The sequence below is a fragment of the Ostreococcus lucimarinus genome, chromosome 12 (genome assembly GCF_000092065.1).
Source record: "Ostreococcus lucimarinus CCE9901 chromosome 12, complete sequence".
In the NCBI taxonomy this organism is placed as follows: domain Eukaryota; kingdom Viridiplantae; phylum Chlorophyta; class Mamiellophyceae; order Mamiellales; family Bathycoccaceae; genus Ostreococcus; species Ostreococcus sp. 'lucimarinus'.
Window position 1 is genome coordinate 341,183 of NC_009366.1, and position 12,238 is coordinate 353,420.

Sequence of the window (12,238 nt, forward strand, 5' to 3'; positions counted from 1 at the left end):
TCGCGCGAGACGAAGCTCGACGCGTCGATCGATCGAACGCGCGCGATGGTTCGATCGCGCGCGCGCGACGCGCGAACGGCCCGCGACGTCCGCGCCGCGCGGCACGACGGCGCGCGCGCGACGCGCGGCATGGACGCGGTGTTCAAGAGCGATGCGAGCGATAAGCCGCACCGCGCGCCGCGCGCGGGGGCGAAGCGCGAGAAGAAGGCGCTGACGGCGAAGACGAAGCGGGCGCGGCGGGACGGCGGCGGCGGCGGGGACGACGCGACGACGCGCGGTGGGAACAATCCGCGGGCGTTCATATTCAGCGGGGCGAGAAAGGCGAAGCGGGCGCGGACGGTGGCGATCGAGAAGGCGGAGCGGAAGCTCCGGGCGCCGGTGCGAGAGCTGGGGGGGGGGGAGGAGGCGCCGCCGTTCGTGGTGTGCGTGCAGGGACCGCCGGGGGTGGGGAAGACGACGCTCGTGCGATCGCTGGTGAAGCACTACACGAGACACGCGCTGAATGAGATCAAAGGACCGCTGACGCTGGTGACGGGGAAGAAGCGGAAGATACAGATCATGGAGGTGAAGAACGACCTGAACGATATGGTGGACGCGGCGAAGGTGGCGGATTTGGTGTTGTTGCTCGTGGACGGATCGTTCGGATTCGAGATGGAGACGTTTGAGTTTTTAAACGTGCTGCAGGTGCATGGGTTTCCTCGAGTCATGGGCGTGCTGACGCATCTCGACGAGTTTCACGACGTGAAGAAGTTGAAGAAGACGAAGAAGTTGTTGAAGCATCGCTTTTGGACGGAGATTTACGACGGCGCCAAGTTGTTTTACATTTCTGGCTTATCGAATGGGCGATATAATCTCAGGGACACGATGAACTTGGCGCGATTCATCTCGACGGCGAAGACCAAACCGTTGATTTGGCGAACGTCGCATCCATACGTCGTGGGTGACCGTTTCGAGGACATCACAAAGCCAGAGCTCGTGCACGACAATCCCGTGTGCGATCGCGAGGTGGCGCTGTATGGGTACTTGCACGGATGCAACCTAAAGCACGGACAGCTCGTGCACGTTGCAGGGGTTGGGGACATGGCGGTGAAAGAAATCGCGCAATTGCCCGATCCGTGTCCGCTGCCGAGCAAGGAGAGAAAGCAGCGAAAATTGGACGAAAAGCAAAAGCTCATTTACGCCCCGATGAGCGACGTCGGTGGTTTATTGTACGATAAAGACGCGGTATACATCAGTGTCGACGACAAACAAATGAACTTCTCAAAGCGCCAGCTTCGTGAAAAACTTCTCGCGGAAGGGCGTCCGTTGCCAGATGAACACGCGGTGGATTTCGGCGTGGAGATGGTGCACGGTTTGCAGGACACGCGCATCTCCGTCGACGAGAAGCTTCGGAACAGCGAAATATCGCTCTTCAAAGGAAGTAAAGCGTTGAAAGGGGAAGATTTTCAGAAGAAAGACGCATTCGACGTGGACTCGGACGATGGAGATTCCGAGGGTGATTCGAGCGATGAGGACGACTCGGACGACGAGAGCGATAATGGTAGCGACGGCGAAGACGTCGACTTTCCTTCGAGAAAGCAGAAAGCAGGCGACGGTAGAACGCGTCGCGCCGCTGACTTTGACGAAGAACCCGAGAGAGGATACGAAGACGTCGACAGCGAGGATGAGGATGAGGAGGGTGAGGATGAGGAAGACGACAACGAAGGTCTCGGTCGCGGCGCGTCCAAGTGGAAAGAAATGATGCAAGGGTACAAACGCGAGAAGACTCTTATGGAGCTCATCTACGACGATACCACGGGCACGACGCGCGGCGAGCGCGTGAATGAGTCCGGATCCGATTCCGACTCCGAATCAGACTTGTTTAGAAAGCAAGAAGATTCCGATTCAAAGATGGACACACTCGATTCGTTTGATCGAACCAAATTCTTACCCGAAGTCCGCTCTGGTTTGGATCTCGACGATCCAGCACTTAGAAATCGATTCGTCACCGGTGATTGGGACGCGGCCAAGGCGCGAAGTGAGGCGCAACCGCGAGATGAGAACGAAGACGGCGACGAGGACGAAGTCTTTGGCGACTTTGAAGACTTAGAGACGGGTGAAAAGTTTGGACCCGGTGCGCCGGGCGGTAAAGACGACGGCGATGACGGCGATGACGGCGATGACGGCGACGACGGCGATGACGACGACGAAGAAGCGAAACGACTCGAAGAGAAGCGAGCGAAACACGAGGAGTTCGTATCAGAAGGTGGTGAAAAGTCGGTGAATAAAAAGAGTCCAAATTACGTCGACCCAGACGGTCCATCGTCGTACTTCGAGTTGGTGAAGAATCAAATGAAGGAAGAGACGGCGCGGTCGCGATCTATTTTGGACACTCTACCCGATCACACGCGGCAAGCGATGGAAGGTTTCCGCCCAGGAGCGTATCTCCGAATCGTCCTCGCCAGGGCGCCGTGCGAGTGGGTGGAAAACTTTGACCCCACGCGTCCAATCGTCATTGGTGGTATTCTCCCCGGCGAGGAAATCATGGGTCTTCAACAACTTCGGCTCAAGAAGCATAGGTGGCATCGCAAGACGCTGAAAAATCGTGACCCACTCATTTTTTCTGTCGGCTGGAGACGATTCCAAAGCATTCCGGTGTACTCGATGATGGACGCGAATTCTCGTCATCGCATGATCAAGTACACACCCGATCACATGCACTGTTATGCAACATTTTACGGACCTTTGAATCCGCAAAATACTGGGGTGATTGCGTTCCAAAGCTTGACGTCATCGCAGGCGAGCTTCAGAATTGCGGCGACGGCGACGGTGCTCGAGTTTGATCACTCGATTAAAATCGTTAAGAAGCTCAAACTCGTCGGCACGCCGACGAAGGTGTTCAAGAACACCGCCTTCATCTCTGGTATGTTCAATTCTTCCTTAGAAGTCAGCCGATTTGAGGGTGCTGCGCTTCGAACGGTCTCAGGTATCAGAGGTACGATTAAGAAAGCCGTCAAGCCGGGTGAGGGAACGCACGGATCAAAGGATGGTGGCATGAAGGAGGGTAGTTTCCGCGCCTCGTTTGAGGATAAGCTTCTCTTATCGGACATTATCTTCTTACGCACGTGGACCAAGGTGGATGTGCCGAAATTCTACAACCCAGTCACGTCGGGCATGATGAAGGACACGAAGGAATGGCGAGGCATGAAAACCGTCGGTCAACTCCGGTTTGAGAAATCGATGCCGATTCCCGTCAATCCCGATTCCATTTACAAGCCAATCGAGCGACAAAAACGCGTGTTCAACAAACTGCAAGTTCCAAAAGCGCTTCAGCAAGCGTTACCTTTCAAGTCGAAGCCGAAGTTGGAGAAGGCTCGAACGCGGGAGACGCTCGAGCAGCGGCGCGCCGTCGTTCAAGACAAGGAGGAGAACAAACTCGCCACCATGGTGCAGCAACTCAACACTATTCGCAACGAAAAGCTCGCGAAGCGCGAACAACAACAAGCCGCGCGTCGCGCCGCTCGCGCGAAAGCACAAAAGATCGAGGACGAGTGGCGTGGACAGCTCAAGAAGGACAATCTCAAACGAGCGTATCGCGAAAAAGGCAAAGCCGAGGCGGCGCAGGCGCGCGCGAGAGAGGGCGGCGGCAAGTTTGCGAAGAAGCGCAAGAAATCGTAATCACCGTCGAAAAAATTGTAATCTATATGTTCTATCGGTTCTACGTAGCCTACGCACGAACCGTGGTCCCGAAAGCGACCGCCGTTTTACGAACGCCGACGCGATTTCTCATTGGCGGCGCCCGCGTCTTCTCCTCTCGCTCACTCTCATGCGCCACCACGCGACGTCTCTCGCGCTGCGTCTCCCCCCAAATCTCCTCTGCAATCTCATCTCTAATATCCCTCATCCTTCGCTCGACATCGCGTCGCGCATCGATCGCGAACGCCCTCGTCTCCTCGTTTGGAAACCCGCGCCACGCTTCCTCGTCTCCGTTCGTCGCGCGCGTCTCCTTCTTCTCTTTCATCTCCTCCTCCGCGCTCGCCAACGCGCGCGCGACGACTTGTCTATAATCAAAAGCTCCGCCCAGCGCGCGTTCGACGCGCACGCGCGCCGCGCTCTTCCCCGCCGCGTGGTCCGCGTCGTCGTCGCGCGCCTCGCGCGAAACAATTGACTCTTCAAGTCGCGCGCGCCTCGTCCGCGCGCTCGCGTCGCCTCGCGCCCCCGCACCGCGCGCGGCGTGCACGCGCGCATCGTCACGCGTCGTCTCCGCCTCTTCGTCGCGCTCGAACGCGCGCGCGCGCGTCGTCGTCGTCGTCGTCGTCGCGCCGGTCAGCGTCCCGGTCGTCGCGCCACCGCCGACGACGAGCGTCGGCGGTCTGTGCCGCTCGAGCGCACCGTTCGCGCGCGCGCGCATCGTGCGTTCGAACGCCGTCGTTCGAGCCGCGCGCGCGCGATCGCGGCGTCGCGGTGTGCCGCGCAGTCAACGAAATGTTTTCAGTTCGCCGTCGCCTCGCCGTCGCCTCGCCGCGAGACACGCCGCGAGACCGCGCGAACGTACGTAAGATGCGCGAGTTAAGTTACAAAAACCATAATCGGTGACCCATCGCTACTGACGTATTATATCGCGCGCGCGCGCGAGAGAGACGTAGCTTTTACACAAAACTCGACGTCTCGTCGCGACGGCAATCGTTTGAAATTACGTTCAATTCAGCCCTCGCGATCGCTCGTCGACGACTCGCTTACTTGTACACCACTTGCGCCGGCGGCGCTTGCACGACGATCACTTGCGGTTGCGGGGCGCCAGCCTGCGGGTTCGCCGCCGCCGCCGCTTGTCGATCGTTGATCTCTCGGCTGACCTGGCACTGCAAGCACGGGTGGCAGCAGATGCACGCGATCGTATCGAGCGGGGCCGTCACCCCGACGCGATACAGCGCGCTCTTGAACACGCTCCCTCCGTGCACGAGCCCTAGGGGACAGCAGAACATGTACGCGATGTAGTTGATGCAGCACGTCCCGAAGCAATCGCCCGAGCCCGTGCGCTGCGCGATCGTACCGACGTGGCACGGGCCGCAGCAGCACGCGTACAGGCAGTCACCGACGTCGTCGGTGCAGCCGAAGAGCTGGTTATTCATGTAGACCGGCGTGTGGACGGACATGGCGCGCGAGGTGGTCGTCGAGCAGTGCCGCGCGCGTCCGATCGTTCGAACGAATTTAGTGTTTCGCCGCCGAACGCGGGAAAGCGACGATATCAAGAGATGGGCGTTCGGGGTATCTTTATACGGGATGCGCGCCCATCGCGCGCCCACCGAATCTCCGGTCGAAATCGCCATCACGCGCGCGTATTGTGGCGAGATAAGGTGGGCTGGCGATAAATTTGGGGTTCGGCGCGCCGGAGATCGCGCGGTGTCCGTGTTCACCCTAGGGCGGTGCGGCTCGGCGACGCGCGCGGGAGATCGACGCGCGCGACGCCGACGCCGACGCGCCGTCGCGTTCGCGCGCGCGCGACACCGCTCGAGAGAATTTCACTCGAACGCTCGCGCGCGCGCGACGGCGCGCTCGACGTCGCGGGCGACGCGCGCGACCGCATTCGCGCGCGCGCGCGCGTCGGATCGCGACGCGCCGCGCGGCGATCGTCGCGACGCGCGCGACGTCGAGCGAGGGTTCGCGCGATCGAACGCGCGCGGCGGTGGGGCGAAGGCGCGGTGACGGTCGATCGATCGGTCGGATCTCGCGCCGGCGGAGATCGGCGCGGTCCAGAGGTGGATTGGATCGGATTGGATTGCGTTGGATTGCGTTGGATTGCGTGTGATTGATTGGTCTGATTCGATCGCGTCGATTCGATTTGATTGATTTCGATACGTCGATCTTGGACGTAGAAAAGGCTCGGTTGAACGCGAACCGACGCCCCCCCCGACGAGAACGAGCGATCGCGAGGCGGAACGCGCCGTCGACGATCGATTGAACGATTTTCATTCTCGCGCGCGCGCTCGCTCGCGAATCGATTTTCTTTCATTGAAAAACACCAACGCGCTCGACGCGCGGGTAGACGTTCTACGCCGGACTCGATCGGAGAAATTCCGAGAGGACGATAATAGACGTCACCGCGTTTGGCCTGTTAAATAAATAATAGGAACTTCCTCGAGGCGACCGCCGCGAGAGAAGGGAAGAACAGAGGCGGTTTCGTCCGACTCGACGCTCGCTCGGCGAGTCTTTGACTGGCGATGACGGACGTGATCACCATGTCGTCTTCGTCAGACGATGATCGACCGCCGATCGCACGCGGTGGAGAGGCATCGTCTTCTTCATCGGATGGCGACGCTGGGTTCAATGGAGACGTGTTGGCGACTGAGTTGGCAAAGATGCCGCTCGCGCTTCGCGCGCAGCTCACCGCCGCGGCCAAGTCTTCGACGAGCACCAACCAGCGCACGCTCGTGAGCGAGTGGTCGGAGAAGACGAAACTGTCAGTTGATTTGGTAGAAAAAATCTTCGCTTCCTTTGCGAAATCGTCGCGTGCGTCAGCGGAGGCAGCGCGCGAAACCGTCGCGCGCCTCGCCGCCGCCGACGGAGTCGACTCCGCCGATGGAGACGAGTACTCGCCGGGTGCCGCCGAAGCGGCGACTGCGGATGACGACGCTATGGACGACTCGCCGAAAATCCCAGCGTCTAAGCAGCCGGTGCTCGAGGAAGGTGTTCCGTTTCCTGGAATTACTCGAGACGTCTCCGTGGACGTCGCGTGCGGCGATCTCAGAGGCGTTCTCGAGCTGAAGAAGGGATACAAGAAACTTCAGGAGCGCGTGCGATGCGAGGGCGAAATGATGACGCCAAGTAAGTTTGAGAGCGAGGGCGGGCGCGGGTCGGCGAAGAAGTGGAAGATTAGCTTACGCATCGTGCGTTCGGATGGAAAACTCGGGATGACTGTCGGAGACTGGATCGACAGGTACGGATACCATCCGTCGGGCTTAGTCATAGGTGGGGAGGTGGCCGACGCGCCGGCGCCGCCGAAGGTGAAAAAATCAGCGTTTGAGTCACAGCTAGAGACCTTACTCGACTACGATGGGGACATTGCCTTGCGTAGCATCGCTAAATTTGTACGAATGATGCGAGAGACGACCAAGCCTAAGGAACGCGGACTTTTGCTCCAAGTCATTCGAGGCACGAAAAACAAAGAGTGTTTGCGCCAGTTCGGTCAGTCGGCGGAGATTAAAGGATTAGACACGCTGCAAGATTGGATGGACGACGCTAAAAGGAAGTTTCAATCCACTCTTTTAGTGAGCATTCTTAGAACATTGAAGATGATTCCAGTTACATTGGACGCGCTCACGCGTACTTCGATCGCCCCGAATCTGGGCAAGTTGAAGTCGTACGTGGTGCCAGAGGGTGAAGAGGAGTTTGCCAACACCGAGATGAACACTAAAGTTGTCTTGTTATCCAAGTCGGTCAAGAACGCGTGGAAAGCGCAAATCACGGCGCCCCACACGGCGCCGGCGCCGGCGCCGAAACCGGCGCCCGTGGTCAACCCGGCGCCCGCGGCGGTGCCCGCGTCCAAGGCTGTCGAACTCGGTGACGATGACTTGTTCGGTGCGAAGTCGAAAATCTCACCAGCGCCTTCGAAAGCGCCGGTGGTGAAGACCACGGTGACGAAAATCACGATGGAAAAGAAGGTGGCTCCGCCGAGCGTGACGACGAAGAAACCGAGCGTGAGCGTGAACGATTTGCTCAAGACGAGTTCGCAATCGACGAAGATCACCGCACCGCCGGTGAAGACGAAAGAGAAGGCAAAGGACGATGATAAAATCGACGAGAAGACTGGGAAGAAGCGCAAGCGGAAGACGGTGACTTGGGCGAAGGATGAAAATTTGGAGCAAGTCAGAATCTTTGAGAAGGACGCCAAGCAACCGAAGGAAACGGCTTTCCCAGATCCGACGAGAGACGGTGGGACCGATGGCGCAAGCCGCAAGGCGCTCGAGAGGAGAGACAGGGAAGTGGAGGCGGAAAGAAAGGCGGCGGCAAAGCAGCACCAGCGTCGACTCGACGAGATGCGCGCCACGACAACCTGGCGCCCGCCTCGGCGCATCGAAATTCCTCGTTGGGAAGAGGAAGAGTCGGACAGAGTCCCCGGTGACGAGTCGGAAGAATCCCAGAGAATTCTTCGCATCGAAGCCGAGAAACCGAGCGTCAAGTACAGGAGTCTGAAAGACATTCCAGACTCTCCGGCGGAGGCGCCGAACGAGGACGCGCAACTCGACCTCGACAACACGCCAGCCTTCTACATGAAGTTTCAAGAAGAACCGCTGTCTCAAGACAGCGGCGAACCTTCACCCGCGATGCCCCAACAGCTCCAAATGCCACAGGCTCCGGGATCGTTACTTCCTCCGAACATCGACTTTGCCGCGCTTCAACGCACGTTGCTCGCCGCCAACGCGCCGCATCAAAACGCCGGTTACCAGTACCCCCCGCAGGCGCCTCTTCAACACGCCTTCCCACCACCACCCCCTCAAGCCGCGTACGCACCTCAGCCCCCTTACCAACCCGGCGCGCAACAGCCCGCGCAGCGACCGACGAAACAGGCGCTCGTCGGCGGCGCCCCCGTGCCCGCGCAGCAGGCGCTCAACCTCAACGGCAAGACGTACCGCGGCGTGTGCGCCTTCTTCAACACCCCTCGAGGATGCAGCTGGGGAGATAAGTGCGGCTACCTCCACCAAGTCGGCGTCAATCCTCCGTCGACGGGTTGATCCCGCGTCCGCGACTCGCCCCGCGCCCGCGCCCGCGCCTCCGTCGTCGCGTCCGTTGTCATCGAATCCATCCGAATGTCCGAACCGACGACGAAATTCAAACGCGCGCCCCGCGACGCCGCACATCGCGCCTCGACGACGCGCGCGCGTCGCGACGCGCGACGCCGGCGCGTCGGGTCGCGCAGCCGCGACATCGCGTCGACCGCGCGCGTCGCTCGTCGCTCGTCGCGTCGCGTCGTCGTCGCGTCGTCGTCGTCTCTCTGATTGATTTGATTTGATTTGATTTGATTTGAGTTGGATTTGAATCGAAGCGAGGAAACGAAGGGCGACGACGACGACGACGGCATGTGGTGCTTCGACGTCGACGCGCGCGTCGAACGAGGCGGCGATGTCACGTCGCAGACGCTGAAACACTGCGCGATGGAGCGGCCGCGAAAAGAGGAAGAGACGACGCGGGACGCGAAGACGGGACGGTTTGAATTCGGAAAGATGAGCGACGCGAACGACGCGGCGACGCCGGGAAGAGCGTTCGCGCTTCGGTTTGGAAGCGGGAAAACGACGCACGAGGCGAAGATAGGGGACGTGAAGGCGATATTTGGGAAGTTTGTGCGAGAGGGGAAGATGACGGTGGAGACGAAGGACGGGACGCGGGTGCTCGTCAGAGGGTCGCCGGGGGAGTGCGCGAGGTTGATGAAGACGCTGACGACGATGAAATCGCAGCCGACGGAGGCGAGACAGGCGTATTTGAGGGGATTGCAACGATGTGCGACGTGCGCGGGGAAGTGCGAGGCGAATGAAAGGAAAATGGCGGAGCGTCAGGATAAGGCCGCGGCCGCGGCGGCGGCCGCGGCGGAGGCGAGCGCGGAGAAGAGGCGTCGACGAGAGACGGAGGAGGTTGAGCGACGCGCGGCGAAGGAATCCAAGTTGGAGGACCAGCTTCGCGCGCTGGAGGAGAAAAAGTTAAAGGTGGAATCCACGAAGGCGGAAATCGCGTCGCTGAAGATTGATATCGAGGGTGAACGCGACGCGTTGCGACGAGAGAAGGAATCCATCGTTCAACGTCGGCGAGAGCTCGAAGACGAGCGTCGATTACTCGAGCGCCAATCGAGCGAAGCTGCGGAGGAGAGAGCGAAAATGGAGAGCCAACGTAAACTGGCTGAGATTGAAGGGCAACGGTTGGCGGAAGAGAAGGCTCGAAACGTCGACCGCGCGCGGGAACTCGCGGAGGAGAAGGAGCGCATCGCCAAGCTCGAGCGAGAGCTCGAGGAAGATCGCGAACGTCTGGCGTTCATGCAAAAGCATCAAAAGAACGACGAGTTGCAAGCGCAACGCGTGCGCGAAGAGGCTTCTCGACGCGCGCAAGCTCGAGCGCAGGAAGCTCAAAAGCGCAAGGGAAAACCCGAGGCGATGTCCCCCGGGAGCTTCTACGGCAAAAAGAAGGCGAAGATAGTCATCGACGACGACGACGACTCTGACGATTCTAGCGCTGAGAAGGAAAATGAAAAGGCCACGAACGAGGCTGAGGATGCGCGCCGAAAGGAACGCATCGCGAAACTTCGAAAGGCTGAACTCGAGAGGCAGCTCAAAGAAAAGCTTGCGAGGGAAGAGCTCGGTCGCAGACAAGCCGAGGCGCAGCAAAAGAAGGAGGCGGCGCGGCGAGCGCAGATGGATTCAAAACTTGAGCGCGAGCGAAAAGCGCGACAAGAAGAAGAGGCTCGTTCGCACCAAAAATGGAAGTCGCAACAAGCAGAGCAAATTCGCAAAAATTCTCGAGCCAACTCGGTGCCAACGGCGACGAAAGCGATGTGGGAATCACATCTGACATCGCTCGAAAATCTCAAGTCGCGCGCGGTGGGATCGCTGTGCGAAACCGACATTCCTTGGCCACCGGCGCACAACATCGCTTTCTTCGCCGGTGCTGATGGCTTGCATGAGAAGAAGAAAAAAGTGACCAAGGCGACGCTGTCGTGGCACCCCGATAAGTTTGAGCAAAAGTACGGCAAGTTACTGAAAGAAAGCGAAGCGCAAAAGATTAGAACGCGCGTCGCCGCACTGTCCTCCCAGTTCATCGAGCTGAGGCAAGCATTGAACGCGATGTAGCACCGACGCCATTATTCCATAGAAGCACCGCTGTTAGCACAGCGATAATGTAGTACACAGGCACACGCAAGCCGTTATATGCATATATCGTATCGTACAAATCTACCAGAAAGAAGTCTGCGCGTTTCGAGCGAGGTCTCGTTCGTATTCTTCGACGTGCGCAGGTATTTCGAGTTTCTCGTTGATCCCTTCCAGTCGGACGTAGTCGCGTAAATCGCACACTGTCTCGACGTACTCAACCTTGTTACACAACCTCGACTCGAGTTGAAGCATGTCCATCGTCCAGATTGCCGCCTTGAGTATCGCCGTCGCGTGCACGACAAACACCGTCTTCAGCGTGTCGCGATGCTGCGGCCCGAGCGCGACGTGCAGCTTGCGAATGAAGTCCAAGCTAGGCGGCGCGCCGTACACACCTCCGGTGTGATGATACACAATGACGTATCCTCGCGGATTATCCGTCACCCCACGAAGTTCCTTCGCCACGTGCGCCAGGAGCCTTTGCTCTTCGCCCGACTTGATCAAGCGCTCGAGAAACGCGGCGATGACGACGACGACTCGTCGACCGATGTAATCGCGAGACTTTTCTAGATAGATCGCCTTGGCGTCGCTCACATCGCTCACATCCATAGATTCCGCGCGCCGTAGCAAATTCGCTCGGCGGGTTTGTTCATCCTCCACGTCTCGCGTGTCTCGCGACACCGTGAGCCCGGTTTCCTCGTTCGCGCCCACGGCGAGACGATCCAACGCCCCGGCCCAATTCGCGTCTACATCACCGTCATTCTCTTCAACGCGCTGGCGTCTGGATTCGGGATCTATGCTCATCGACATGAAAACGCTGCTCACCGCGGGCACGACGGTGGCGTCGGAATCATCCAGGCTGACCCCCATCGTCTTGTTCATCCCGCCCGTGAAATCGCTCGCCGACGACAACCGCCCCGCGATGCGCAGACGTCTTTCGTCCAAAATCATCTCTCCGTACTCGTTGTACCCGGGCTTATCCTTCAGCGCCTCCTCCGATAGCTTTCTTTCCTCGTCGTTTCTCGGGAAAAACACCGAAAGCGCCGCTCGATAATCATCCATCTCCGCCGCGTTGGCGCACACGACGACGCAGTCCAACTTACCGCTCCACTTCTCCAGAAACCTACGAATCGTCCGCACCATCACCATCGCCGCCGAATCGCTCGGATACCCCTTCTTCTCATCGCACGCCGGCGTGCACGCCACCGTCCTCGCCTTGCACTCGTCCACCGCTTTCGTCAGCGCGCTCACGTAACAGTGCACGAGCGCGTGCTCCGCCGCCGTCGCGTACTTCTCCGCGTACCTCGGCCCGACGCAGTGCGCGATCCTCCGCGCCGGCAACCGTCCTCCCGACGTCATCGCGCACTCCCCAGTCCTCGCCCGCTCGCCGTTCGTCCCGAGTTCGCGCCACA

At 59.5% G+C, this 12,238-nt stretch overlaps 5 protein-coding genes across 5 annotated transcripts; 3 read left to right on the forward strand and 2 right to left on the reverse strand.

The window, feature by feature from the left end:
• Positions 1–129: 129 nt before the first annotated feature.
• On the forward strand, positions 130–3,657 carry OSTLU_39301 (predicted protein; the record flags this gene model as incomplete). Its single annotated transcript, XM_001420624.1, has 2 exons — positions 130–2,113; positions 2,195–3,657. The coding sequence occupies 2 exons, from the start codon at positions 130–132 to the stop codon at positions 3,655–3,657; spliced, it is 3,447 nt and encodes a 1,148-aa protein (XP_001420661.1).
• A 1,058-nt stretch (positions 3,658–4,715) lies between these two features.
• On the reverse strand, positions 4,716–5,108 carry OSTLU_26870 (predicted protein; the record flags this gene model as incomplete). The annotated part of the gene is made up of 1 exon (XM_001420787.1): positions 4,716–5,108. The coding sequence occupies one exon, from the start codon at positions 5,106–5,108 to the stop codon at positions 4,716–4,718; it is 393 nt and encodes a 130-aa protein (XP_001420824.1).
• A 318-nt stretch (positions 5,109–5,426) lies between these two features.
• OSTLU_25332 (predicted protein) lies at positions 5,427–8,729 on the forward strand. The gene has a single exon (XM_001420625.1). It carries the CDS (start codon positions 6,198–6,200, stop codon positions 8,706–8,708), a length of 2,511 nt encoding a protein of 836 aa, XP_001420662.1. The 5' UTR covers positions 5,427–6,197; the 3' UTR covers positions 8,709–8,729.
• A 324-nt stretch (positions 8,730–9,053) lies between these two features.
• On the forward strand, positions 9,054–10,808 carry OSTLU_26872 (predicted protein; the record flags this gene model as incomplete). Its single annotated transcript, XM_001420626.1, has 1 exon — positions 9,054–10,808. One exon carries the CDS (start codon positions 9,054–9,056, stop codon positions 10,806–10,808), a length of 1,755 nt encoding a protein of 584 aa, XP_001420663.1.
• Positions 10,809–10,910: 102 nt separating this feature from the next.
• Positions 10,911–12,185, reverse strand: OSTLU_95003 (predicted protein; the record flags this gene model as incomplete). The annotated part of the gene is made up of 2 exons (XM_001420788.1): positions 10,911–11,522; positions 11,652–12,185. 2 exons carry the CDS (start codon positions 12,183–12,185, stop codon positions 10,911–10,913), a joined length of 1,146 nt encoding a protein of 381 aa, XP_001420825.1.
• Between the last annotated feature and the right edge of the window lie 53 nt (positions 12,186–12,238).